Source organism: Rhinopithecus roxellana, chromosome 11 (assembly GCF_007565055.1).
Source record: "Rhinopithecus roxellana isolate Shanxi Qingling chromosome 11, ASM756505v1, whole genome shotgun sequence".
Taxonomy (NCBI): Eukaryota; Metazoa; Chordata; class Mammalia; order Primates; family Cercopithecidae; genus Rhinopithecus; species Rhinopithecus roxellana.
Window position 1 is genome coordinate 107,424,523 of NC_044559.1, and position 26,960 is coordinate 107,451,482.

Sequence of the window (26,960 nt, forward strand, 5' to 3'; positions counted from 1 at the left end):
TGGTCATTGGCATCTGCTGAATAACTTGCCCTGTCTGGTCTCTGGTAGCTGAACTGCATCTCCCACTGTCCCCCTTACTCTTGGGTTCTGGGTTGTCAGATTCACACAGATACCCCTGGGTCATTAGGCCACATCAGGCCCTCTCTCAGGCACTTTCTCTGCTACTCTCTAGGACATGGGACAATTCAGATGTTTGCCAATTTAGCCTTAAACAAGTGTAGTATAATACGAAACTTCTCCGTATGTGCAGAGAACAAAAAGAGATTCTCCCTCTAAACCCGAAGGGCTAAAGAAATATTTCTGAGCTACAATCCTCTCCACGTAAGCTAAGAATTGATTTCTAATATTCTTCTTAAGTCCACAAAAAAAATGAAAGAGTCAAGAATAAGGTAAACTCGGCCAGGCGCGATGACTCACGCCTGTAATCCCAGTATTTTGGGAGGCAGAGGCGGGCGGATCACCTGAGGTCAGAGATTGAGACCAGCCTGCCTAACATGGCGAAACCTCATCTCTACTAAAAATACAGAAAAATTAGCCAGGCGTGGTGCCCTGTGCCTGTATTCCCAGCTACTCAGGATGTTGAGGCAGGAGAATCGCTTGACTCCAGGAGGCGGAGGTTGCAGTGAGATGAGATTGCGCCACTGCACTCCAGCCTGGACGACAGAGCTAGGCTCTGTCTCAACGAAAACAAACAAACAAACAAAAAAGAATAAGGTGAACTAATTTGACTTTCTCATAAAATTCTGCTGCTTTTCACGCTTGTTTAAAGTCCCTGAGATGTTCAAAAGTGAAAATCTTGGTTGCGACCTCTACTTCCTCCCAGGACACTGCCTCCCATTTGTACCTCTCCTTTACAGCAGCGGCCTGGGGTGAGCTGCCTGGCTTCCTTGCTTCTCCACACCACCTGTTCCTCTCTTCTCCACACTCACCAGTGCTGTCACTTCTGTGACCATGAGGGAACCAGAAGCCCAGGCCTTCCCTCAGCTCCTACCCTGCCAGCATGCCCCCTGGGCACAGGCCATTGCGGCAGCCAAATGAATGGGCCTCTGGGCTCTGATTTGCTAGTTTCTCTTCTTCACAGCAGAAGGCTCTCAGACAGGGCCAGAGAGCAGGAGAGTAGCAGGAATGAAGGGCACCAAAGAGCCGTTTGTGGTCAGTTTCACCGCAATTCTTGACGTGAAAACGATGTGGCAGAATAACTGATGAAAACATTAAGGTATTTCTCCTTCCTCTCATATCAGGAAAATAGCCAAGTGGATCTTAGTATATTTCTGCCTTAGAGATGTTTTTAGGGAAGAAATTAAAAGTTGCATGAGGTCAGTGGCTCTTCCTGTCTTTGGTAAAAGCCAAACTCATTGCAGAGATGATGTCAGGGATCCCTGAGCGGGGCAGCGAGATTGTGAAGGGCCTCCAAGAAAGCGAGGGAAAGTAAATGCAGATTCTTCTGGGCAGAGGTCAGCAGGGTTCAAAGTTGTGGGACTCCTGAACTTTATAGTGACAGCTCCTGGGGAAGGTGCTAAGACTGCAGAGAATGGCTACCTGGAGTGGGCATGGACAATATGAAGCTCCAGACTCCCACGGTCGAGGTGCCACCTGCAGGGTATGGGAGCAGCCAGACCTCCCAACTTCAACGGCTCGTGGAGGCCAGCTGGAGCCATGAGTGTCCCAATAGTAACTTCATGGACAAATGTTCAGAGACTACAGGCTGTGCCTGATCTTTTGGTGGTATGCAAGGCCATAAAACCTTTGCATAGCTCTGGGGAGAGGGAGATCTGAAAATTATTGAGATTGAATTCCTCACCAGTTTAGTATAATAGGTTGACTAGAAAAAAGTTCAATAACAATATTTCTTGTATAATGGGATTTTACACCTTCCACACGCTATACTCAAGGCTGCAGTTGTTGACAAAGCAAATAGAAATCTTCCTATTTCTATTTTTGCTCTCTCCTATCAAATTTGCCTCCTGCCGGGCCCCCTTTCTATACCACCCTTTTTTATTCCCTTCTGGTGTCATATGCCAAGTTCTAGTTAAAATGAAAAAAGAAAAACATAAAAAATGGAGGGGAATGAAGTCAGAGAAGGTAGAAAGTGGGTAGAACATCCTAAAACAAAGTGTATTTCCATGTAAGAAATGAAATAAAGGTTCTCCCAAGACAGAACACAGGCTCCTCAAATCTGCCGTAGAATAACGGTGGGAAACTAATAAACAAAGTATCTGGCATTTCCTTCCCCTTCAGGAAGTTCTAACTCTACTGATTTTTACCTGAGAGGCACTGCTGAGAAGAAACTCCTCTATTAATTGGCTTATGGTGCGAGACACCCAGATAAAGTGGCTTCAGTTGCTGTGACAAAATCATTTCATTCAATTTTTTCTGCAGAATGAAATATTCTTCAGATAACTTTGATATCTAAAAAGAAGATCATGTGTCAGGTTAAATCAAGGAAAAGAATACAGAGAGTTCTATAGGCACTGGGGGCTGGGAAATGCCTTACCAGCACTTTTGGGGACTCTCGTGTTCCTCTCCAGGGCCCACCCTGTCCCTTGCACCAGGTCTGATAAAGTCCTCACCTGACAACCTTCCTGCCTTGTGCTCTGAATACCTGCCCTCTCACATTTTTCCTTTTTCTGTTTTTTAGACTGAGTCTAGCTCTGTCGTCCAGGCTGGAGTGCGGTGGCGCAATCTCAGCTCACTGCAAGATCCGCCTCCCAGGTTCACGCCATTCTCCTGCCTCAGCCTCCTGAGTAGCTGGGACTACAGGCGCCAGCCACCACTCCCGGCTAATTTTTTGTATTTTTAGTAGAGACGGGGTTTCACCGTGTTAGCTAGGATGGTCTTGATCTCCTGACCTCGTGATCCACCCGCCTTGGCCTCCGAAAGTGCTGGGATTACAGACGTGAGTCACCGTACCCAGCCCACATTTTTCTTTAAAAACTGCCAAGCACGTCACGCTACATGCAGAATTCTGTTCTGATCGACTCCTTCCCAGGTTTCTGAGATCTGGCTTCCAGCGTTGCCACTCTGCTGTGTTTGCCTTTCTGCTTCTGTCCTGAGGACTCCTCTGCTGCCTTTGATTGTGTAAACCTCCTTCCTTTTCTTTCCAGTCTTTTTAGCCTGATTTCAGGGCTGCTCTATTCTGGTTTCTCTTTCCATTCTGCCCCCGGCCTCTGTTCTGTCTGCATCCTGGCTCTGATAACACGGCTGTCCTGCTGGGTTGAGTGTGAGGCTCCCACTGGGACAGCCTCTAGATTTGTTCCATGGACCAGTGAATTTACTCCCATGGCGTTACTGGCCAGCTCCAAGTAGATGCCTTGGTAATTCTACATCTCATGTCTCCATGGCATAGCAGGTCTGAGCTCTAATCCCTGATTTGGTGTTTGGAGTGAGAAGAACTGTATGTTTGTTAAACTCACTATTTCCATATGCTTAACAAGAGTAGGAAGGGGATGGGTAAATTAAAAAATGGCAGATCTCCACTGACAACTAGAAGTTGGAGATGTCTGGGTCACACCTCTTGCACTAAGGAAGGGTCCAAGTGCAATTATTGTGTTTCTCATAGGCTCAGCCACCGTCAGATACAAAAGGGGAGTTGAGGGACTCAGGAATATTAGACAGTCCTTCTTGGAACTAACCCATTATGATATTTCTTTTATTACTTCATACACCATTGATTACCCTGGAAATTCATGTATTTTAGAGATCATCTAATTAAAACTCTTCATTTTACACAGGAGAAAATAACAGTGCTAACACATAAAGTGATTTTTATGAAGGTCAAATGCCTAGAAAGAGAAAGGAGGAACTGGAATTGGTATTTACAGAAGTTGGTTCTTGCAATCTTTCCACAGCACCAATTTATCAGAGACAAATTGTTATATATCAGAGATAAATTGTATGTATCAGAGATAAATTGTATGTATCAGAGATAAATTGCATGTACACCCATGAGAAGCCCTAAAACCTGTTGCTTCCTATGCTCCTCTCTAGAAATAGCTGAGACACACCTACGACTGGCGTGAGATATTCTCCAGGAGGGAACTTTTCTCTGCGGTTTTTCTTTGTGATTCCTTATTTTCCATGACTGTTTGTTCACTGTCACGATGTGACGTGCAGACTTTCATCTTCACTGTATATGCTTTGGTGTGGCTACCTATCAAAATCTGATACCTAATTATGTCTTCTCAAATTTGTGAAAGGGAAAAAGCATAAACTTTGGAGGATTTAGAAAACTTAAAACGACTTTTTTTTTTTTTTAGCTCTAATTAAAGATCTCACAGATACATCAAACTTTTCAGTGTCGAGCCTCAGCGTTTTAGTAAGCTGTATAAACCAATGTCTAGTATCATGACTACATGAGGTTTCTATCATATTTTATACTAATGTTACCATAGTAAATTGGGTTAAAAGCTCCTGGCTATTTGAATAGCACAATCCTTGAGACATTTTATTAAAAATGTTTGCGGGCCCATCAACACAGATGAGACAATCTACCAGTTATTAATTATGTGTTTAATTCAGTTATTTTATAGTTCCCAGGGACTTTTATTAGTAAATAAATTCATTTATTCACATACCTGTTTTGAAAAAATTGCCAAATCCCATGCTTCTCTTTCTGAAGTTGCTTTCGAGTCTTTGTTATCCTTCATCTTGATATTATTGGTTTCCTCATGTTTTGTGGGATAGGAATACAAATTATGGGTGTTTCTTGCTACTTCTGTTGGTGTTGTGACAATCCTCTGATGCTTAAAAGATGACATCTTGTCCTTCCTCAACTGCTGCCTTCTCTTGTAACCCCGGTATTTGCTCTGAATGAATACCGCTGCTTTATCTTCTTCCTCCTGGGCCTGTGTCACGGGTTCAGCTTGCCTCTCTTTGACTGTCTCATGCCTCAGATGGCTTCTGCCTCCCTCCTGGCTGCATATCGGTGCACTCTGGGTAACTACAGATGTCTTCTTTTCTTTTTCCGTGCTATTTGCATTTTGATAAATTGACCTTTGGCTAAGTGTAGGTTCCAAAATTTTTTTAAAGGAAGTCTCATTTTCAGCTAACCAAGGCACTGGGTAGCTTGGCCTTTCCGATATGGCTTTCCTTTCTAGATATGCTGCTTTTGACGCTTCACAATTCCTCTCCTCTGTGTACCTCTGACAGTAACTCTGGATCATAGCTTCCTCTTTCTCTACTTTTGTTAGCTTGCTGTTCTCTTCCAGGTCTTTGATAGACTTCAGTTTGGGGCTTACTTCTGGCCCTACAAGGTAGAATTCTTGCTTAACCTCTTCCTCATACACATTATTCATTTTTTTTGGAGTCTGATACCCTCTGTTGTTACTCTCCACAGCATTGGTGGTTTCCTCTTCAGGTTTGAAAGTGGAAGTCTTCACTACAGATATACTTCCTTTATTATTTGGAGCTGAAATGAATCTTTCATTAGCAGAGATTGCATTTTCTGCTTGTTTCTTCACGAAAGATTCCCTGTGTAAAATATATTATCTTTGAATATACAGTACTAAACTGGGGCTTATTACTTCTTTTGGCAATAGCTATATGCTAGATACTGGTGGGAGAAAGGCAAAAGGAACAAAGAAAGCTCAAAATTAAAATGTCTCAAGTCACATTAATCAAGTGCTTTCCAGAATGTTCTCTCTGGTGACAACTGTGATAACTACTCAAATAATGAGAAAACCAGATTCAACTCAGAGTGAGAAATACCCTAGCATATGAATAACCATCTTTTCATTTAATGAGATATTAAAATTCTAATCTCGTTAGAATTTTCAAAATATATCCTTTTCAAAACAAAGTACTTTAGTAGTGAGATGCTGTGAAAAATATACCTAAGTTTGATACCAGTAAGCAGGGTATGTTCACTTGACTGACATACTGTACTTTAATAAGCACTAAGTTTACTGATCAGAGGAAATATCTTATAAAATTAAAGGAAAAGCAATGTCCTCACTACGGTTCATGATCATGTAATACGGTGACCAAAATTTCACAGTTGCTACTTTGCTAATATCCTTCCAAAATGATTTCCCTTCACTTGAAGATAAGGTCTTCTCTGTATTTTTTTTTTTTTTTCTAGCCAAGAGCAATACCTCCAAGAAAAAGGTTAAGATGGAATAAAAATGTTGTACAATGACACCTTGATATGCTAACACTTCTCATTGCTACTTGGAGGGCTTTTGCACCAAACTTTTCATCTCAGCCCAGAAACCCATATGAGAGTTTGGGTCTTTTGTGATCTGTTTGTGAAGTCAGACTGTTCTTTGAGTCAAATCTGGAAAAAGCTACCGGGATTCCATTTTTCTAATTCTAATGGCCACTTCCTAGGACTAGAATTACTATGGTATCCTTAGGCTAATACAGGAGGCATAACAGAATCCTGCTAGGATCAGTCAAAAAACTAGGTAGGGCACCAGAGATGCCCATGATTTTGATGAATCGCTACGCTAGTATTTTGAATTCCTCCATAATACTGACCTCTCTGAGAATGCTTACATTTATTCAAAATACAACTGATGAGAGAAGATATGCGTGCAGTCTCTAACTGACTGCATTCCAAAAAATCAATTTATAAGTTAGTTTTGATCCTTTAAATGCATTTCACTGGTGAAGACTTGTACACACTGCTGAAATTCCCACATCAGTTATACGTCTAGGCTCAGGAGACTCCATCCTGTGCTGCGGCTGGCTGAGGACCATGTGCAATGATGGGTACTTCTGAGGATCAGCCCTTCAGAGCTCCAGCATGAGGAGGACTGTCGATCTCTTCTGACATCTGCTGGAGAGCCCTGCCGGCCTGGGCCTTTCTCCAGCTCCCTGCTGTGGTATTCTAGGTCACAGGTCAGGGGCTCTGACAGGGAAGGGTTAAGTGAAAACAAGGGCTTCTGGTAGGTGAGGGAATAGGAAAGTCAGAAGTGGCAGAGGGAGGGAGTCCAGGCCCGCAGATCTCTGGCAGTGGTCAGGCCCATCTGCCTCTCCCTTCCCTAACCTTCCTCTCTAAAAGCTTCCCTTGACTTTCTGCCTGTACTGCTTTTATGTCTGACTTTGTGATCCACCTCCTATGAGAGCCCAATAAATGTCAAATTCTCCATCCCAGACTGCAGAGACCATAGCTTCTTACTCACACTCATGTACCCTGAAGTAAATCTTGTGTGCAGTAGATGCTTAATAAGTATCTGCTACATTGAAAGCTAATCCCTGGTATCCTCAGAAGAAAGGTGGTAGCAAATGGGTATGTAATTGAACATCACACTTCCTTATTAGATGTGATATCTACAAGCAGTAATTTCTAGAAGTAGTACAATTAGTCCATCTTTCTTCCATTTGCAGCCAGTTTACATTTCTCTCAACCTCCAGACTGAAGTACAAGAGTCACAGGTATCATCCAGCCTTCTGCTCCTGAGGCAGGCCTGTGATGTTTGGAAGTTTGCTGAACTGTTTTATAGCCAGTAACAAAGAGAAACAAATCATTTGGATCCTCACAAGCAAAGACAAAGAGCATATATGTAGGTCTCAGAATACACAAAAACTTAAAACACCCAATGGCTCCAAACTTCAGATGAACATTCCTGTTTTTCAAATAAGGAAATGAGGTTGGCCTGAGGGATTCAGGGAGTGTGTGGGTGAAGGTGAGGGGAAGAGGTGGCAGAGAAGTCTTCTATGAGATCATTTATGAGACCACTATTGGCAGGAGAGAAGAATAGCGGTGAGTGAAGAGAACATTAGATGTGGGTGTGTGGGGAAAGAAGGAAGCCAGGAAGCCACCTCTTCTTCTGTTTCATTCCTTCACCCTTTCTATGGCCAGTTTTGATGTTAAAAACAAGGAGACTAGCGTTGGGGCTGGAATGATCTTTATCTCCCTGGATGACCATGTACTCAGTTTGATCAATTCAAGTTTCACCTCTTGGGCAAAATGTAGATATTTTTCCCTTTCCCTAACCACTACCAACCAAGGCAGGGTTCCCTCCTCCTTGCCCCCAGTGTACCCTTTGCCTATTTTTATAGCTGAGTTAACACATTTTACAAGAGGGATGTGTTTGTCTGTCATTTTTTTCCCGTAATACTGTGAGACATTTGAGGATAAGGATTTTGCTTCACGTATCTATGTGTTCCCACTGCCCAGTATAAAGCCTGCTGAATAAGTGAGTAAGTGGTTTGCTAACATGCACTTGGAAGTATAGACATGAGGGCTCAGAAGAAGAAAGGAAGCTGGTGATTATGATGTAGGGGCCAATGGCATATTGGCTCTTAAAGCCACTGGAATGAATGAGAGAGCCCAGGGACACATTTAGATATGGATGAGGATTGAAATGTGGGGTTTGGAGGACATATTAGCAAAGAACCCCCTGAATTAGGAGTAGAATTATAGAAAGCAATCTGGTAGAAGCCAATGAAGAAACATTTTGAGAAATAACTCCAAAATAGGATAGAGAACACAAAAGTAGCCTCTGGGTGTTCACTGACATTTGATGTGTCAGTATCAGGAAGCTGGCTAGTATGAGAAAGGCTGTGAACATTATTCTATGACCTTACAGATATGAAAAATCTGTATGTTACAATGGTTTAAGAATGAACATCATTATACCTTGTATTTTCAAAGTTTTTCTGGTAGTCGAATTCCTGATCAGAAGTCTGAATGGTGGTTACTGCTGTGTTTTTCACGTTAAAAATTTCTTTTCTTTGTTTCCTGACAAGGTGTCCTCTTGCAGCTGAAACATATAAAGCCCATAGTAGTGTTAATCATAAGGAAATAAAAGAAAATTACTTTAGTGAGTAGAAACAGTGGTTTTGACCATTGATGTCAAAGAGAAAAATAAAATTAAAATGCCAAATAGAACAGGTTCACTTAATGTGATTCATTAACAAGATTCTTCTACATAGCAAGCTATAGCAATAATAACTAAAGTAACTTTCATACTAAGGAGAGTACTAAAATGAAACCAAAATAATAGAGACAAGTAAAGTTGATGACAAAGTGTGCTCATTTGCTTAAAATTTGGTAATAATCATTTTCCTTTTTTGTTATGTGTTTCATATATTTTGGCCAGATATATTTCAGATTATCAGATGATATATTTGAGAAATCAGATTTTTTTTTTAAGTTTTAGAAAGTTAATACAGAGCAAATATATATTCTGTAACATTCCCTATATCAGGGCAGCACCCAATAATCAATGACTATTTCTTTAGAAAAACAGAATATTCTTACTAAGTTGGGTGAGCAAAGCACTGTAAATAACCTCATTATCACATGGCTATGTTTCACTGCCAAAAGCACTATGAAGAACCTTTTTGTCAGAGCTTTATAAATTTTGAAATTGCAGATAAAGGATTAAAGCCCAAATTACTGGGTTTGCATTTTGATTTCTCAGTGAGAAGTTAAGGGCTTAAAATACAAAAAGAGATGATGATGACTCATTGCTGATTGACAGAACGGGGACTGGAATGTTAATCTCTTGAATGTCAGTCAACTCCTCTGCCCACGATATTAGTGTTCTTCAGAATGCAGGCTGCAAACCATTAGTGGATCATAAAATTGATGTAGTAGGCCAACTCTAGCATCTAAAAATGAAATGGAATAGACTAGAATTAAAAATATCAGAACGCAGTGCTTGTAGTGTGTGTGTATATCAGGTTAAAAAGCAAAATACATTTTTTTCTCTAAGTGTCCAGTGAAAACATTTTGAAAGACAGCATACTAAGCTGTGACAAGCTCTATCTAAATTTCGTTTCTTATGGAAAAGTAGAAAGCAAAATCCAAAGTCTATTAATACAGCTTAATAAAAGTTTATGAAATAAAGTATGGTTATAAATATTATTTCCCTACAGTTAATAGAAATAAATGGATGCCCTTTAACAAAATAAGATTTAAGTTGTCAAAAATTATGGCAAGTGTAACCTTTGGAATAAAGTAGAAAAGAATCTTATTGTCCAATGAGCTATAATAATATGATTCTTGAGACCTATAATTAATCATTTGCTATATCTTCCACAATAGGTCAGTTGTATTTCATTAATTCTTGACAGAAAAGTTAAAAATTAAATTATTTAAGACAAAGCATTTATCCAAATATTAAAAGTGTCAATCACTAAAACAATCTGACTTAGATTTAATATAGCAAAAGTATCAAGGCAACAGAATCTGGAATTAAACACAAAAGCTACATAAGAATTGGAGGTTTGCCAGCCGGGCGCGGTGGCTCAAGCCTGTAATCCCAGCACTTTGGGAGGCCGAGGCGGGCAGATCACGAGGTCAGGAGATCAAGACCATCCTGGCTAACACGGTGAAACCCCATCTCTACTAAAAAATACAAAAATCTAGCCGGGCGAGGTGGCAGGCGCCTGTAGTCCCAGCTACTCGGGAGGCTGAGGCAGGAGAATGGCCTAAACCCGGGAGGCGGAGCTTGCAGTGAGCTGAGAGCCGGCCACTGCACTCCTGCCCGGGCGACAGAGCGAGACTCCATCTCAAAAAAAAAAAAAAAAAAAAAAAAAAAAAAAGAATTGGAGGTTTGCCTGTAAGAAGTATTATAAGATTTGATTTTATGACCATATCTAAATATGTCAAAGAGATTACCTGACTGTATTATTATAGCGCTTTCCTTCCTTTTCTCCTGTATTTTTTGGTATCTTCTTGAACACAAGAATGCTCTGACACAAGCTTGAATCAAAATAAGCTTGTCAATAGCTTCCTTTCGCATTAGATTTAACTGTTCCACGTGATAATATTTAAGGAACACCTGAAAAATTAAAATAGAATACAAAGAACCATGGCACACAGATTTGAAGCAGTTGTGTGCTATGCTTTGAAGAACAGAACACATTCTAAATTGCTTGAGATTTTCGAAATCACTGTCTTTTGCTTCTTTGCCCTAGATGTCATTATGACAGTACAGATTTTTATGCTTGAAGAAAACATTTCTTTGAGAAGAAATGCAGAAGGTGACAACCATACTGTTTATTTACAACAGGTAACTAGGTTTTGTTGGATGAGACAGTAAGAGTGGAGGACGTTGAGCTCTTTTAGCAAAGTTTCTAGCATCGTATATTCTGGGCTGAGCTAATTTGTATGCTTTTTATTTTTCAAAGGCAACTATATTTCCCAAATTAAAAAATCTTAATAAATCTAATTATAAAGTAGAGGACAGAATTATAGTTCCATTAGTTCATTCATCTAATGTTTATTGAGACGTGTTACAAGTACGTATCTGTTGGGGATACAGAGATGAACAAGGCAGGGTCGTTGTCCTTTGGGGCTGGTAGTGTTGTCAGTGAAGAGAATACGGCAGAGAGAGGGCCCCAGGCAGATTTAATTAACAATGTTCTCACTGGACCCAAAGGCTGCCATGGAGAAAGGAGGGCTGACTTTTGATTATTCTAAAATCAACATCAATTGGAGCAAGGGAGGAGCCTGAAGGCTTGGCGTGTTCTCATCTAACATTTCTCAGTTTCGTTCTCCCCTCCTCCAAGATATTGAAAAGCTTGTGTTTGTTTTGTTTTGTTTTCCTTTTAATGGTTAAATTTCCTAATAAAAGTCATCTCAAAGAGTTTATTGAATCCGTCAAGAAAGTCACTTAAATTCAAATTTTATGGCTGAGTCATGAGACCTGATAACCCTGACTGTAGAATTCTCTCAGCGTTCCATTACTCAAAGGCTTGGCACCATGGGCAAACACATTTGTGTTACAGGTTTGATTTAATTCAGTTTTAATTTCTACAGGACTCTAGATGTTAATACATTTAGTCCACTCTGCTGTTGACAATTCATTTAAAATTCAATCTGTTTAAAAAGGTCATCATTCCTTTTTGCATGACATTAGAAATGTTCCTATATTAATACTTTCTATCCATGTTAATGAGTTGGAAAAGGTGAAGTGGAAAAATACAAATAGCTTTAAAATGCTACTTAAACATCATGCGGAACTATAACTGCAAAAGGCCGTTTTACAAGTTAAAACTTCATTTGAAGTTAGGCATGTATTTCAGACCATAAATCATGAGATTTTAGCTTGATAAAATTCATCTTTTTGAAATTTATCATCTAAGAGAAAATGGTGTGAATAAAATACTCATTTTTAATGCCCAAAATATCCCACCCACTACTAAACACTAAAGTAAATATGAATTACTGAATACACAGGACACTCAGTTTAAAGTAGTTTTTTTTTTTTTTTTTTTTTTTTTAAATCTCTTAAATTGTTACAGGGCTAATTTCTCATCCGAACATTATTAAAATTATCTCCCACATCTCCTACACCCAAGACACAAGTATTATAAATTTCTTTGCAAATGTGGAAGTTTGTTTTGGTTTACTTCTGTGGTGTGGCTGGTAGTAGGTATTCTTGAGTGGTCAATCTATGAGTATCTCTTGGCTTTAGCTTGGCTCTTTTCATGATACATTTCATACCCCCTTAAGATACATTCAGTGCACAATGGAAACCTGTTTATTACCTGATCCCTGTCTCGTAATGCTGTGAGAATACCTGAGAAGACCAATATATCCTTTCTCCAAACAGCAAATGTCTTTCTTCCATATTCAAGATTGGTTATGTTTTTTACTTTATTCTCTAAGGGATTAAATAAGCTTAGATCTCACAGTTTCTAAAAGCTAATATATATACACATCAATGTCCAATACATATAGCGAGTCTAGTAATAGTGGTGAATATTTTACTCCAGAAAAATTTCAAGTTTATGATAGAAGCAGTTCTGAGAATTAGGAAAAAAAGGAAAACATGAATCTTATTTGGATCATTATGATTCTCTACAGCGTTTTAACTATATTTAATAGTGATAAACTAGAGAATATATATGTCTGTTTTCAATACCATCCCATCTGAAATAAAGTACAGTCATTATGGTTTATCCTTTTCTGATAAATCTTCAAGATAAATTTTTCTTGCATTTCTTTCTTAAAATTTCAACGTAAACTTTTCTTTAGAGTCAGGGTCTTAAGTTGCATAGGCTGGAGCGCAGTGGTGCCATCATAGCTCACTGCAGCCTGGAACTCCTGGGCTCAAGCCATTCTCCCACCTCGGCCTTCCAAAGTGTTGGGATTACAGGTGTGAGCTACCTTGCCCAGCCTTTTGTATTTCTTAAAATAAATCTTTATGAAACGCAAATGCCTTTAATGTTGATGAAAAAGAAAATCTTTATGACTTTATAAATTTACTTCCTCTATTGTAAGCTACAGATCCTATAACATAAAAAAACCACACTTTCAAACATTGTAAAATGTTATAATTCTCAGTGAATCCAGCATAATTATTTGTTTTCCTGAAAATTACATGAAAACATTACTTTTGTTTTTCCAAGAGCCCAGTTATCGAGACCAGCTTTTTCCAAAATGGTGGCACAGGTGTCAGGGCTCATGGGGGGCTGCTCGCTCGACTTGTAGCAGAGAACGTGGTACCTTGGAATGGAAAAAAGGGCTGGTTAGTATTGCATAAAGTGCCAACATCTCTGTAGCCTGGTGGTTCCCCAACAACTTAGTGCAGGGGCTGAGGAACAGATGCCCCGACTTGATGCAGGGAAATCCTTTAGGCATCCTCAGAACGACTTTGGAGTAGACCAAATTCCAAACTGATGCAAACCCAGTCCGGTCTGTATACATCTGAGCATTGTGTTTTCACCTTTGTGATCCCCTTTCAAAACTTAACACTGTACTCCCCCGACAAGAACTCCATCACTCAAAAAAATTTAGCAGTTTTGTTTTTGTTTTTTCACTACATTTCTCTGGACACTAAAAAGTGCAGGGCTCCAGTGGCAGGAAGCAGAAGGAATTATTTTTCACATTCCAGTGTTAATAAAACTCTGGAAGCTGATCTTCAAATTGGGTGATGGGGCTTAGTTCCAGTGAAACTTCCCATCACTGTATACATGCCTTCCATCATTGTTTTTCCTTGAGGGACACTATGTCTCCTGCTAAAGTTTTTCTCTATTGGTTTACCCTATCCATAAATCAAGGGGAGGAAAGAGGAAGGGCTAGGGCAGGAAAGAACGGAAAGCAGGTCTCAGGTTAAACCACAACGCTTATTGGGGAAGGGGATGAATTAAGGAAAGAAAATCCGCTTTACACTGGTCAATAATCTTGCGCAAAAAGACAGATTTCCAGAATTTTTAATACTCTCCTATTTTTAATTTATTGGTGCAAGATTAGCCTGAAAGTCCAGTGCAACAAAGCAGCAAATTTTGGTAGGTTTTGAATTTCAAAAGAGAGGCCCTGATATGTAGATGGCTGAGGTGGTGCGGTCACATGAAGAGCAGACTTTCACCCTCGACTCATTATCTTTATAAACTTGGACATATCACAATCAAGTATCAATTTCCTCATCTAAAAATGAGTCCGGAGAAAAAAATCTGTGAAAAGAACATACTTCAACTTCGCTAAGTTTCACCTCATTAAATCTGCAATGAAGTAGCTTCTGTTAGGCTCCATGGAGAAGAATCCTGGCCTAGAATGGTATAGAATGAAGCGACCATAACTTTTGCTGCTTGTGCAAAAAACCCCAGGGAGTGCCTATCAGCCACTAAATCTGCTCACTTCAGGACTACATGTACGCATGGTGACCCAGTAGCAGCGACTCTGCATTCACAGCCTGTCCACCAACTCCTGGCTTTACTTCCTTCCAGAACCAGCCAGGATCTCACAGTTCATCGCAGGAGCCACCCTTAGGTAGCCCTGGCACCTTTCCCACTCTCATATGTTTGTCGTGCACTCTCTGCAAACATGCATGCCTGGACCGGCCAATCATCTACGTCTCTGTCCTCATGCCAGGCTTCAGAGCACAGCCAGAGAAAATCTGCACATCCCTGTGGATGTGTGGATTCCTGACTCAGCCAGGCTACCAAGAAAGCTCTGGATCCTGACCAGTGTCCGGGGCCACTTTCCTCTCTTCTTCCTCACAAAAGTGACTTAATTCTGTCCTGCTTTCTCCAAGCCTCCCAGCTGCCCCTGCCCTCCGTACCTCTCTCAGCAGATGAGCTTCTCTACTATATCACTGGAAGCCACCAGACACACAATTCATAGGCTTCTTCTCCAAATACAAATTCATTTGTCCACTATCAATTTTCCCTCCTCCTTCAAAGGAGATTTTCATCCTCTGCCTGTGTTCTAGAGGCCATCTTCTCCTCCTCTTCTGTATATTTTCAATCTCATTTCTCTCTTCTGGCTCCGTCCATTTACAAAGTGGATGTTTATTTGTTGTTATAACGCAAACACCTTAAGCCTCACTCATCTGTAATGATTCTGTTTCTCCCACTAGCTTTGCTGATAAGTTGAAAGATTGTTTAAAATAATTGTCTTCACTTCCCATCACTCTCCAGCTCTGAAAATCTAATTTAATCACATAGCAACAAGGACTCTTATTTACTCATATAGGATCCAGGAGTGGTGAAATCTAACAGGTCCTTTTACATTCTAATTGTTTAAGTGTTTTTTCTGCAGCACTTGCTGTTATTGGCTGTTCTCTCTGTCTTGCTCTCTCCAAAGCTTACACCTAACATGCCCTGCTTCTCCTCTTCCCTCTCAGTCTCTCTGCGTGCTCCATATTTAATGATTTAATACTTGTTCCTTAAACGCTAGTGTTCTACAGTGTTCCATTTTTTTTCTGAGCTCTGTCCACAGGCATCTCATCTATATGCTTGGCTCCAATTATTCCTGTATGTGGTGATTCCTAAATCTACACCATCGACCCTAACTGTTGATATCAACTCTAAACACATTATTTATGACTTCCTACTCTACATGCCCACCTGATTATTGCACAGACACTTTGAACTCAGCAACATTCATCAGTTTTTCCTTCCTCTGCCATTTCCTGTCTCTGTGAATGATATCACCGCTTTTTAAAAGGTACTTGAGCTAGAAATCTGTGTGCCAGCCTACTCTTCCCTATTCTTCACTCTATGGTTCTAACAAGCTTAAAGTCTCTCTGGAATCCATTTGTTTCTCGCTATGCCTACTGCCATTACCTTAATTACATACCTTGTCCCTTCTCACCTAGACTTTTGCAATTGCCTCCCAACCAGTTACCTCCACTGTCCCTCCCCTGCCCTGCCCCAGCCACTGTCCACAGCTCTGTATGAATTATCTTTTTTTTTAATGAAAATCTGATCATGTCCTTTCCTGACTCGAAAAGTCTCTATGGATGTCCCAAGTTCTAAGCTGGGATGGCAAAATTAGGTGCTTTCAAAGTCTAGGCAGATACCATAAATATACGAGCCTGGGAGCAGTGGGAATGTAGGAGAGGGAAAGGTTACTTTACACCTGCCAAAAAGCATTGGCTTTAAGTTGTTTGCCACATATGATGACTAGCATGCAAGCTCCCTTCTGCCCTATTTCCCTGTCTGCCTTTCCAGTCTCCTCTTTGCTATTTTCCATGGCATTCTGAGCTCTAGTCATGAAAGTTATTTAAAATTGTGCCGGAGGGCCATGTTTGCTCATGCGTCTATGCCTTCGTCTATGCCTTTGTATGTGTTACTCACTATCCTTGCGCGTCCTTTCATCCCACTCCTAGTTTCCTTAAGGAAGACCTACTTTTTCAATATTCTAAAAACACTTTTCGATGTGTCTTCAATTAACAGACTAACTGGAGTAACTGAAATTGTCTTTTCTTGTGTGAAACACACCAACTGAGGTCCGCTGCACACTTAAGGCTCAAGACCGGCAGTTCTCACTAGTGTGCCCGTGTGTGTGTGTTTGCTGTCACTGGATGAGCTGTGTTTGCTCCCAAACCTGTTTATGCCAGTTGTATTTGGTGTGATGTTATTCAAATAAATATCAGATTGAAATCTAAGTGAGGAAAGCCAGAGGATTGTTTCTACAAAACTGAATCAAATGCTTTGGTAAGACTTTATAAAGAAGTCTTGTAAAAAAACCATGAAATTAAACATGGATGAAGCAATGACAAAGCATTGAGGAAAATCATAAGAATCAAGAAATATTCAGTCCTGTGACTGTTTCACAAGTATCTTTAATAACTTGCTTCACTCCAAGAAATGTTAACTGGAAATCATAAATGAGAGATTACAGATAGTTATGCAAGAAAGAGGCAATAAACTATGATTAATAGATGTGCACTCAAAGAAAAAAATTAAGCCTTTATCAAAAGGTTAAAAAGCAAACTTACATTGATGTTGTAAGTAAAAATATTTTTGGTGTGTTTTATGTATTACTTTTATTATTCTCTGCTTTATCAGAATTTCTAACACAATCTAAACCATACTTCCTTTATGCTCTCAGAATATCTTGTTTATACTTTCATTAAAAATACCCAGTCCTCTTTCATTAATTTGAAAAATATTTGAGCATCTACTATTTATTTGCCAGGAACCCTTCTAGGTGCTTCAGACACAGTAGTAAACACAGGATACCCCCACCCTTGCTGCCTGCAGCTGACTTTACATTGTATGATAACACAGATTTTTAAAGCCCTGTTTACATAACGGGTCTATGAGTTTCTTAATGTCAGGGGCTCGTCCATTAATCTTTGGACTTTTAATCTTTCAATTAAGATTTTTAGTTCAAGGACTGGAACACAGTGGGTCCCTCAACTAAATGTTTGCTGAATGTATGATGTACTGTTGCTGGGACTTGTGGAAATAAATACTTAGGTAAGCCACATGAGCTTATGGAGGGCATCCCCTAGGCCACTATCGGTCACAGGTAATTTTGGGAGCTTGAGACTGAGACAAAAATAATAATAAAAATAATTACAGCTAAAATGTATTGATGACACCTGGTTCTATCAATAAAATCCATATATATTATTTCTCCTAATACTTATAAACACATATATAAAGTAGATATTGTTATTATCATCCCTATTTGCAGCTAAGGGACATTGAAGCTTGAAGCTTATAGAACTCAAGTAACTTTGAATAAGGTCACAGACTGAGTAAGTGGCAGAGTTGGGATTCAAACCCGGTTTTGCTGACTTCAAAGCATGGTACTTATCTACTCCACCATACTACTGCCTTCAGTAAGTTCTGGTTGTATTAGAGCTCTGGTAGCCAAACCATTATGTACAGGTGCTTAGTGGGAAAATGGAGCCAAGTTAAGTGGCTGGCTTGTTAGTGTAAGGGTTCCTTTGAAATAGCTGCAGTAAAAACCCAGTGTCTTGTGCAAAATTCATGTTGTATATTTTTCCTTAAGACTGTTTCTTTCTTATAGAACAGAAGAATTTATCTACAACAGAACAAAGGGTCTGGGGAATTCTGCATCCTATGCAGAGGGTTAGCAGTTCTATTTACACCCCCACAGAACCTCTGAAGATTGTTCTGCCTTCCTGAGAGTCTATGCCAATTTGGATGACAACTTCCAAATTAGTAACGCAGAAAAGGTTTAGCCTTTTATTTCTGGAACTTCCTATATTCAGAATAGCTATTCACATGTTCTCTATATACTTAGTTTTATCCCCTTCTCTTTATTTATTGTGTAGTCATTTGCTATTCTGTAACAGCACAATAATTATAAATGTATTTAAGAATTTATTCTCATTTCTGACATTTGAACTACAATATCATTAAGAAAACAGGTTTTATTCTCATTATGTTCTGTATTGTAAAACTATGGTTATTTTTCAAGCTATAAGATTAGGCTGGTATTCAAGGCTTTCTCTTCATAATTTTAACCCAACTGTTTTTTCGTATTATCTTCTGTCACTTCACCAATGCAATGCCCACTCTATCAACCCAATCCAATCCAAGTCCTGCTAGCTTTTGGCACACCAACCTGTACACCAAGAAAACTCCTGTTTTCTCTACAAGCCGTACCCACCTTCAAGTACCAGTCTGAGTCCTTCTTCTTATTTTTTTATTTTTCATTTTTTTTGAGATAGGGTCTTGCTCTGTCACCCAGGCTGGAGTGCAGTGGTATGATCAAGCCTCCTATGACCTTGAACTCCTGGGCTCAACTGATCCTCCTGCCTCAGACTCCTGAGTAGTTAAGACTACAGGCATGAGCCACCACACCCAGCTGACTAAAAAAGGTTTTTTTTTTTTTTTTTTTTTTTTTTTGTTTTTTTCTTAGAGATGGGGTCTTGCTACATTGCCCAGGCTGGTCTCAAACTCCTGGCCTCAAATGATCCTTCTGCATTAGCTGAACACCTCTTCTTGATATCCTCTCTCATCAGCCTTCCTGGAGATGCTCTTCCTTCCCTTGAACTTTTACACTGTGTATATCGTTCTCTTGGACCTTGGCAGTTATTACTTCACATTGCTTGTTAACTTTCCATGTCTATGGCTGTGGTAATTCTAACTGGACTGTCCATTCTTGAAGATCAAGTCAGTTCTGAAATCAGTATCTTCCACAGTGCTTAGTATGGTGTCTTATACATTAAAAAAATCACTGAAATTTAAGAGTACTTATATTAATATTACACTCATAATATCTATGTTACTATTTAAACAAGTTAAAGATCTTTTTTTCTAAAACATGAAGTGCATGATAATAAGGTCAAATTTTAATTTTAATTTGAAATTTGAAATTCCTTTGTATCTAGTGTTTTTGGTTTATCTGCTTTGATGAGCAGGATGGAGAATTTACCTATTAGCCAATAAAGAATTCCATTTTTTAACTTCTTAGTTTTGGTTATAAAATTGGGTCTGATCTGTAGGAAGTAAAGTCAATGATTAGCTGCTAACTAGATTTCTGGACTCTAAACTTGAGGTTTTAGTTTGTCTTAAACTACTATGAGGATTGGCCAATACGAAAGTCACTATGTTTATGTAATTTTGATCTCCATCATGAGAAAAGTAGTAGAGTTTTCTTGATTTCAAAGCATTCCAAATAAATAATCCCAGGTCTCTAAAGAAAAACAAAATCAAGAACTACCACAAATTTGCTGAATGTATAAAAATTAGCAGAAATAATCAGAATTCTCATCACATTTAGAAAGAGTCTTGGTTATTCCAAGTAAAAGAATGGCTGATAAAATGCATACAATTTTTGGAAGGAGGGGAGGAAACTTAGAAATCAAGTTTGGTGTACAATCACAAAACAAGGTTGCGTTTTTTTCTTAATAGTAATTTATATGCTTTGAAAAAGGGTGAAGAATGTTATAAATGGGACTTCCTCTGGGTTTCACCTGAAAATTTTAATAGACTTCATCTTCAAAAACTGAAATTTCATTATGTTTAATGACCAACAGAAATTATAGAACCAAAAAAATCAAAAAATATGGGCATTTAAAATATTAAATATATAAGATATTGAAACTTTATATTACTACCTATGTATTACTCAATAAAATATATTTATTATATAGCTCAATTTATTTTATGCTAATCTCAAATATTAAAAGGAACTCCTTGGCTGGGCACGGTCGCTCACACCTGTAATCCTAGCACTTTGGGAGGCCAAGACGGGCAGATCACGAGGTCAGGAGTTCTAGACCATCCTGGCTAACACGGTGAAACCCCGTCTCTACTAAAAATACAAAAAAACTTAGCTAGGTGTGGTGGCGGGCGCCTGTAGTCCCAGCTACTCGGGAGGCTGAGGCAGGAGAATGGTGTGAACCTGGGAAGCAGAGCTTGCAATAAGCTGAGATTGCACCACTGCACTCCAGCCTGGGCCACAGAGCTAGACTCCGTCTCGAAAAAAAAATTCCTTATACCGATTGATTCTTTTTAAAAAAATTCATATTAGGTTTTGAAATTGACAAATAAGCCTAATTGTTTCATCTTCCAAATCACTGTTAGAGACAGTATCTCATTTGATCATTATAAGGATCCTATCAGGTAGTTATAGCAGATTTGGCAGGTGAGTAAAGTGAGGTTAGGGTTATAGGCCAGGGTTTCTTAACCTCAGCACTGTTGAGATTTGGGGCTGGAAAATTCTTTGTTGTGGGGAGGCTATCCTGTAAATTGTAGAATGGCTGTTAACAGCATTCCCAGGCCTCTACCCACTAGAGGTCAGTAGCATTTCCCCACTCCCCTCCACCACACAGGATGTGACAACCAGAAATGTCTCCAGACATTGTCAAGTGTCTTTTGAGGGGCAAAATCTCTCCCAGCTGAGAATCAGTGGTATAGGCCCACAGTCACATAGCAAGTGGCTGAGCTAGGGTGAAAACCCAGATTCTCCAACTCCTCAGTACAGAAAGCAGCTCAGGCCTCTGGATCATGCTGCCTATACCACATAGTACCACCCATCTGTCCAGAATCTTTCAGCCTCAGTTAATAGCTATCTTCTTTTTTCAACACATAATCATTTGCATGAACAAAATGCCTCCCTCCTAGACCTGTAAATATTTTCTCATGTTTCTTATAATTCTCCTAAATAATTTTTATATAAACTGCACAACAGAAACTGAAAAAGAAATCCACATACCGTTTTATAAAATTAGCAAAAAGTATCCGATGGGAGTATCCTAGCCTTCGAATTCTTGCTGTTTCCAGAATTCCTGTGTACCGAAGCTGCAGCAGAACTTTCTCTTTGTCATATTTTCTTGCCTGACGCTCATTATTTGGTTTGATGCAACGGACGAAATGAGGTTGGCCCACCACCATTTTAGACAACAAATCCATCAGGGAATACTATGATACACAACAAAAATAAATTTCCCAATGTAGCATACAAAAACGTACGAGCTTGCAGGCCTTTCTTTTTACTACAAGAATAACATTCAAAAAAATGAATGTTATAAATGCTCCCACTAGTCACAGCAAATGGAGGAAAATCTGTTTTAATGAACATTTTATTTATGTATAGCTCGAAAAATACAGATTTACTTACAAAAATGTAGAGGCAATAACTAGAAATTTAGCTGTTAAAAGTTTGCTTCTAAACCATTAAGGCAACTACAATTAACAGATAAAATTATTTTTGATGTAGTTTGTAAGCAATTATATACTCTTAGGCTAACTTGCCAAATTATAATATTATACAAACTGGTTAATCCTGCTTATATATTAATTTCCTTGTCCAACTCTCTCTTTATGGAAGGTAAAAAAGGGAATACTTTACAACACACATTGGAGCTTATTGGAGGATGGAGGGTGGGAGGAGGGAGAGGATCAGGAAAAACAACTAATGGGTACTGGGCTTAATACCTGTGTGATGAAATAATCTGTTCAACAAACCTCCATGACACAACTTCACCTATGTGACCAAACTGCACATTTACCCCTGACCTTAAAATACAATAAAAAAAACAGGGAACACCTTAATCCCTGTTAGGATCATCTCTTAGTTTAAAATAAGGACAGAAAAGTTAATAGCATTTAATACGTAGGAAGTAGATATAAGCAAAGTTATATCCAATTAAATATTTTCATCAGTTCTAATTTGATCATTTTCTTATTTATTTTTGGAGAATTTTAAAAATTCACATAGATATGAAACTGTGTTCTATACCAATACCTTATTAAAACAGTAGCCAATTACTAGACAAGTAAGTATAACATATTAGGATAATCACTAAAAGTGGAATCCCAGAAAGTGAGAATCTCAAAGACCAGGATCACATTTATTGGCGAGGTAATGTATGGACACAAATATCAATTGATGGCTGGATCTCATTTAGTGCTAGAAATGTAAGAGCCTACAGTCACAAAGCCAGTGCAAAACAAATGCTAAAACTGGCAACCGACAAAGCTCTGAATTTCCATGGCTTCCTTTTGAGCACTGAGACTCAGATGTGATCTTTTCAAACAGCTGGGCCTGTCACTTTGGAGCCTTTTTCATTACATTTATCTGTAAGTCATCATTCCTTTACTCATGCAAACATCTGCCAGGTACTGGTGGTATAGGGGTGATACTCTGAGCAGGAGCTTCCTGCAATTTAGGCTCTGGTTTTTCTGAGGGAAAAAGCATAGTGTTACACTGTGTCCAGTCTTCTCTGCAGAATGAAAAATAGCTTTAAAAACACACTTCATGTTGTGTGGCATTATCTTCTATCATTTCTCACTTCAGCCTGAAGATTAAAAAGATTTCATGAACTAACCTGGTTTAAACATACATACAGCATTTGATGCCAACAACAGTGGTATGATAATGACCTTGGGTAACTCACTTAAAAAAAGGAAATCTGGCTGTAAATACATTCAGTGATTCGCCTGAGCTGCATTTCTGATGTAAAGTGAAATGTATCCGCAGCAAACGTCAGGTATTAAGCATATTAACGTGCCAGGCACTACTCAAAGATGATGAAGTATACACTATCTTCTATGAGCTTAGGATTTAAAAAATATTTAGTAAAGGTATTCATATATTTTTTGAAGAATTTTATGTTTCTGCTAGAGAGCTGGATATATTCACTGAACACTTAAATTTAATCTAATTTCCTCCACCTCCTCCACATTAAATTATATAAGTAATAACTCCAAGTTTTAGTGGTATTTTCTTCATTTTCATTGGATGGTTAATAGGTTTTTATCAGAATAGGTAAACAAGAACTGGAACCAATAATAAGGGAAGGGTTATCTAGAGCACAGAGGAAAAAAAAGTACTTGTTTTTTTCTTTTCTCCTATATTGCCCAAGGAAGGAAGGTCGCCTTGATCCTATGCTAAGCACACTCCCTTAAGCATGTTACCACATCTTCCTGATGACTCTTCTCGCTCCATTCCTACACGGGCTCTATTTTCTTTTGAGGTTTTTCGCGCTATACAAGAAGGGTCATATGAAATGGAGATGGATGCTCAGCCTTGCCCTATCTGTCTATTCTAAAATCATTCAGGAGGGGGAAGGAGAATTGGTAGTTACCATAGCATTGAAGTAAAAATCCATTTAGGTTTTATTCTAGTGGAAATGCATTCTGTTCTATGGACAAATTTTAATCAAGGTATAGACTTGCATTAAGATTGACCTGGGATACGGCCAGGCACGATGGCTTACATCTGTAATCCCAGCACTTTGGGAGGCCAAGGCGGGCAGATCACGAGGTTAGGAGATCGAGACCATCCTGGCTAACATGGTGAAACCTTGTCTCTACTAAAAATACAAAAAATTAGCTGGGTGTGGTGGCAGGCGCCTGTAGTTCCAGCTACTTGGGAGGCTGAGGCAGGAGAATGGCGTGAACCTGGGAGGCGGAGCTTGCAGTGAGCCGAGATTGCACTGCTGCACTCCAGCCTGGGCGACAGAGCGAGACCCCGTCTCAAAAAAAAAAAAAAAAAAAAAAGATTGATCTGGGATACAATAATTTACCAGGTAGAATGTAAAAACAAACCAATCCACAGATTTTGAAGGTAGATGCTAACATAACCTGTATCTAACAACAGTAAATGGAATACAATATTCTCTTCTGCTAGTGTTACTGGCTTTAATCTATTACCCATTTAGACTAAATAGCACCCCTAAGCACAATACATCACAGTTTAATATCTTACTCTAAAATATGATGCAACTGTTTGTGTTTTCATGTTGGTCGTCTCTCTGGCATGACGTGTGGCTTCTCCAGTGTCGCCCTAAAGAGACCGAGGAAGACAGTGATGCTTTGGTATCTATTGTACTTTATTATCTACAGAGACCATGTGGCATTTTCCTTTAGGCTATCTTAGTTTATGCATTCAAATATGTAAAATAGCAAAATGTTGATATTCTTCCCTTAGGTAATTGTTTAGTCAGTCTCCTTGGAATTTTAATTGGTCTTATGTAGACTGTGAATATCTCTCACCTTCATTAGTACATTTTTAGTTGGTCTTAGTCTAACACTTAAAACTAGCTAAAAAAGGGCTGGGCACGGTGACTCACGCCTGTAATCCCAGCACTTTGGGAGCCCAAGGCAGGCGGATCATTTGAGGTCAGGAGTTTGAGACCAGCCTGGCCAACATGGTGAAATCCTGTCTCTATTAAAAATACAAAAATTAGCCGGTTGTGGTGGGTGCCTGTAATCTCAGCTACTCGGGAGGCTGAGGCAGGAGAATCACTTGAGCCCAGGAGGCAGAGGTTGCAGTGAGCCGAGATCATGCCACTGCACTCCAGTCTGGGTAACAGAGTGAAACCCCAGTCTCAAAAACAAACAAACAAACAAACATAAAAACTCCCCCCAAAAACTAGCTAAAAAAGAGTTGGAAATATTAATATATCAGAAATGCATGATTATTTTAGCCCCTAGCAGTAACAAGAACAAAACATACATATCTGTTCAAACAGAAAAGCAAGATCAAAGGGAGAAAAGCTAAGAAAAATCTGTTGACTTTGAGAAGCATACAAATATTGCCATTGTACCGGTTAGATTCTTAGACTCACTGCCAAGGAAAAAAGCATTTTCTTACCTTTGCCAGGTTGATTAATTTTTCTGAAGTCCTCATTTGATAGTTTATAACGTTTTTAGTTTTAGAATGTGGCAGATTACCTATGAGAATGTAGAAAAATGTAAAATACCTTTTAGAATCCTTAATGGCTAGATGATTTTTCCCATTTACTTAAATGTTAAAATAAGCATTGCTAATCCTGCAATACTCATAATCACATGCTTGGTTAACTATTTATGGAGGAACTCAGGAATAAAAAAATTATGTAAAAATGTACAACAAATTTTAAATTCAGAAAAAAACTCTTGAGCTTGGAAAACAGAAAAGGCAGAGGTAAGTGTTGGGTTTCCTTTGAATTGCTAGAAGACTTGAGATGACTATGATTGAGGGAGCAGTTTGCTTCTTATTTTTTTGTGTGATAAATGGCATCTGAGATTTTCTTTAACATAGGCTAAGCTTTACAACAGGCTTGAAAAATCATATGAATCAGTAATTTGGATGAGGTAGTTATAAGCAAATCAACTATATTTGTAGGCAATGGCCTTTTCCAGTCTAACTTTCAGAAACATGTGCTTCATTCTAAGGACTACACAAATGCACACAATCCAAAGCAGTGAAAAAATTATGGCCCAAGAAGTCAGAAAGACTTGGCTTTGAATCTCAGGTATAGTACTTAAACTGTGTTGCTTTTGGGTCATTTACTTGGTCTCTGATCTGCACCCAGAATCCATAAAATGGGAATAATGGTGATTACCTCACAGAGTTTTGATGAAATGCGATAATATGTCTGGCACATGGAAGGCCCCTGAAATGCAGTTCACTTTCACAGCTTTCGCACCCCCACCAGGCACAAGGAACCACCCAACCCACAATCCAAGAGTTTATTATCCTAATAGTAATTGGCAAAATATCTTCAAAATGCAGTACCAATTCAGAATGATCATTTCTTGTCTCTCTCCTTTTAGGTGATAAGTAGAGGCTGAATATTTTTGGCAAATCTTTCCCGTTCTTTATGGTTGCAAAAGGCTGGCCTAAGATGGTGCAGGAAGGAATCATGTTAGGGATGTGCCTGGCAGTGCATCTGCTCTGCCTCCTCCTCTCCCTCCGAACTCCAGGGGAGGGGCTGAGACAGGTGTGTACAACAGTTTCCATGCTAGGCTCGCCCTGCACACTGCCCTGTTCACTTTTCAAATGTGAAACTTACTGACTACAGCAGAGTGGACAGAGACAGCAACAGATGATCTTTAGAATGGCAGTTTCAGGAATTTTTCTTAAATTTATTTATGTAGATCAATGGCAACTAAAATTAGCATGGACTTTAATTTCAGAAAATGTATCCATTTTGGTTTTTATGTTCACCTAATGAACAAGCTTGTGATAAACCCAACTAAAGACGCGAGCTGCAAGGAACTGTGGTGCACTTTCCCCTAAAAATGGCTGAACTATAGGTCATATGTGAAGTCATATATACTAAAGGCCATGGTTATTTTAGAATCTTGAAGACAGTATAATATAGAACTGAAGAACTCTAATTCTAACATTTTCCATTGAGAAACCTTGGGAAAGCTGCTCAACACTTTCAAGCCTTAATGTCTTATTTGTAAAAAGTAGTACCTCCTTATTGTGTTGTCATTAGGAGTAATTGAAGGTCCTTAGCATGGTGCCTAGCACGTAACAGATAACAAAGTTGTCTATGATTGTTATTACATGTTTGCACATCTGGGTGAATATAAAATCCATATGTCTTTGCTATCTCTGAGGTTCTGAG

General features: G+C 39.1%; 1 protein-coding gene across 1 annotated transcript in view; it reads right to left on the reverse strand.

Moving 5' to 3' along the window:
* The window catches only part of MYO3A (myosin IIIA), a 292,667-nt gene that overhangs the window by 37,948 nt on the left and 227,759 nt on the right, over positions 1–26,960 (reverse strand). Inside the window, exons 24-31 of the mRNA XM_030940862.1 lie at positions 25,214–25,293; positions 24,326–24,403; positions 21,329–21,534; positions 13,297–13,408; positions 10,574–10,736; positions 8,585–8,708; positions 4,575–5,469; positions 2,265–2,409 (exon numbers count right to left, since the gene is read on the reverse strand). Of these exons, the coding sequence (XP_030796722.1) occupies positions 2,265–2,409; positions 4,575–5,469; positions 8,585–8,708; positions 10,574–10,736; positions 13,297–13,408; positions 21,329–21,534; positions 24,326–24,403; positions 25,214–25,293 (1,803 nt within the window). The remainder of the gene's footprint in view (positions 1–2,264; positions 2,410–4,574; positions 5,470–8,584; positions 8,709–10,573; positions 10,737–13,296; positions 13,409–21,328; positions 21,535–24,325; positions 24,404–25,213; positions 25,294–26,960) is intronic.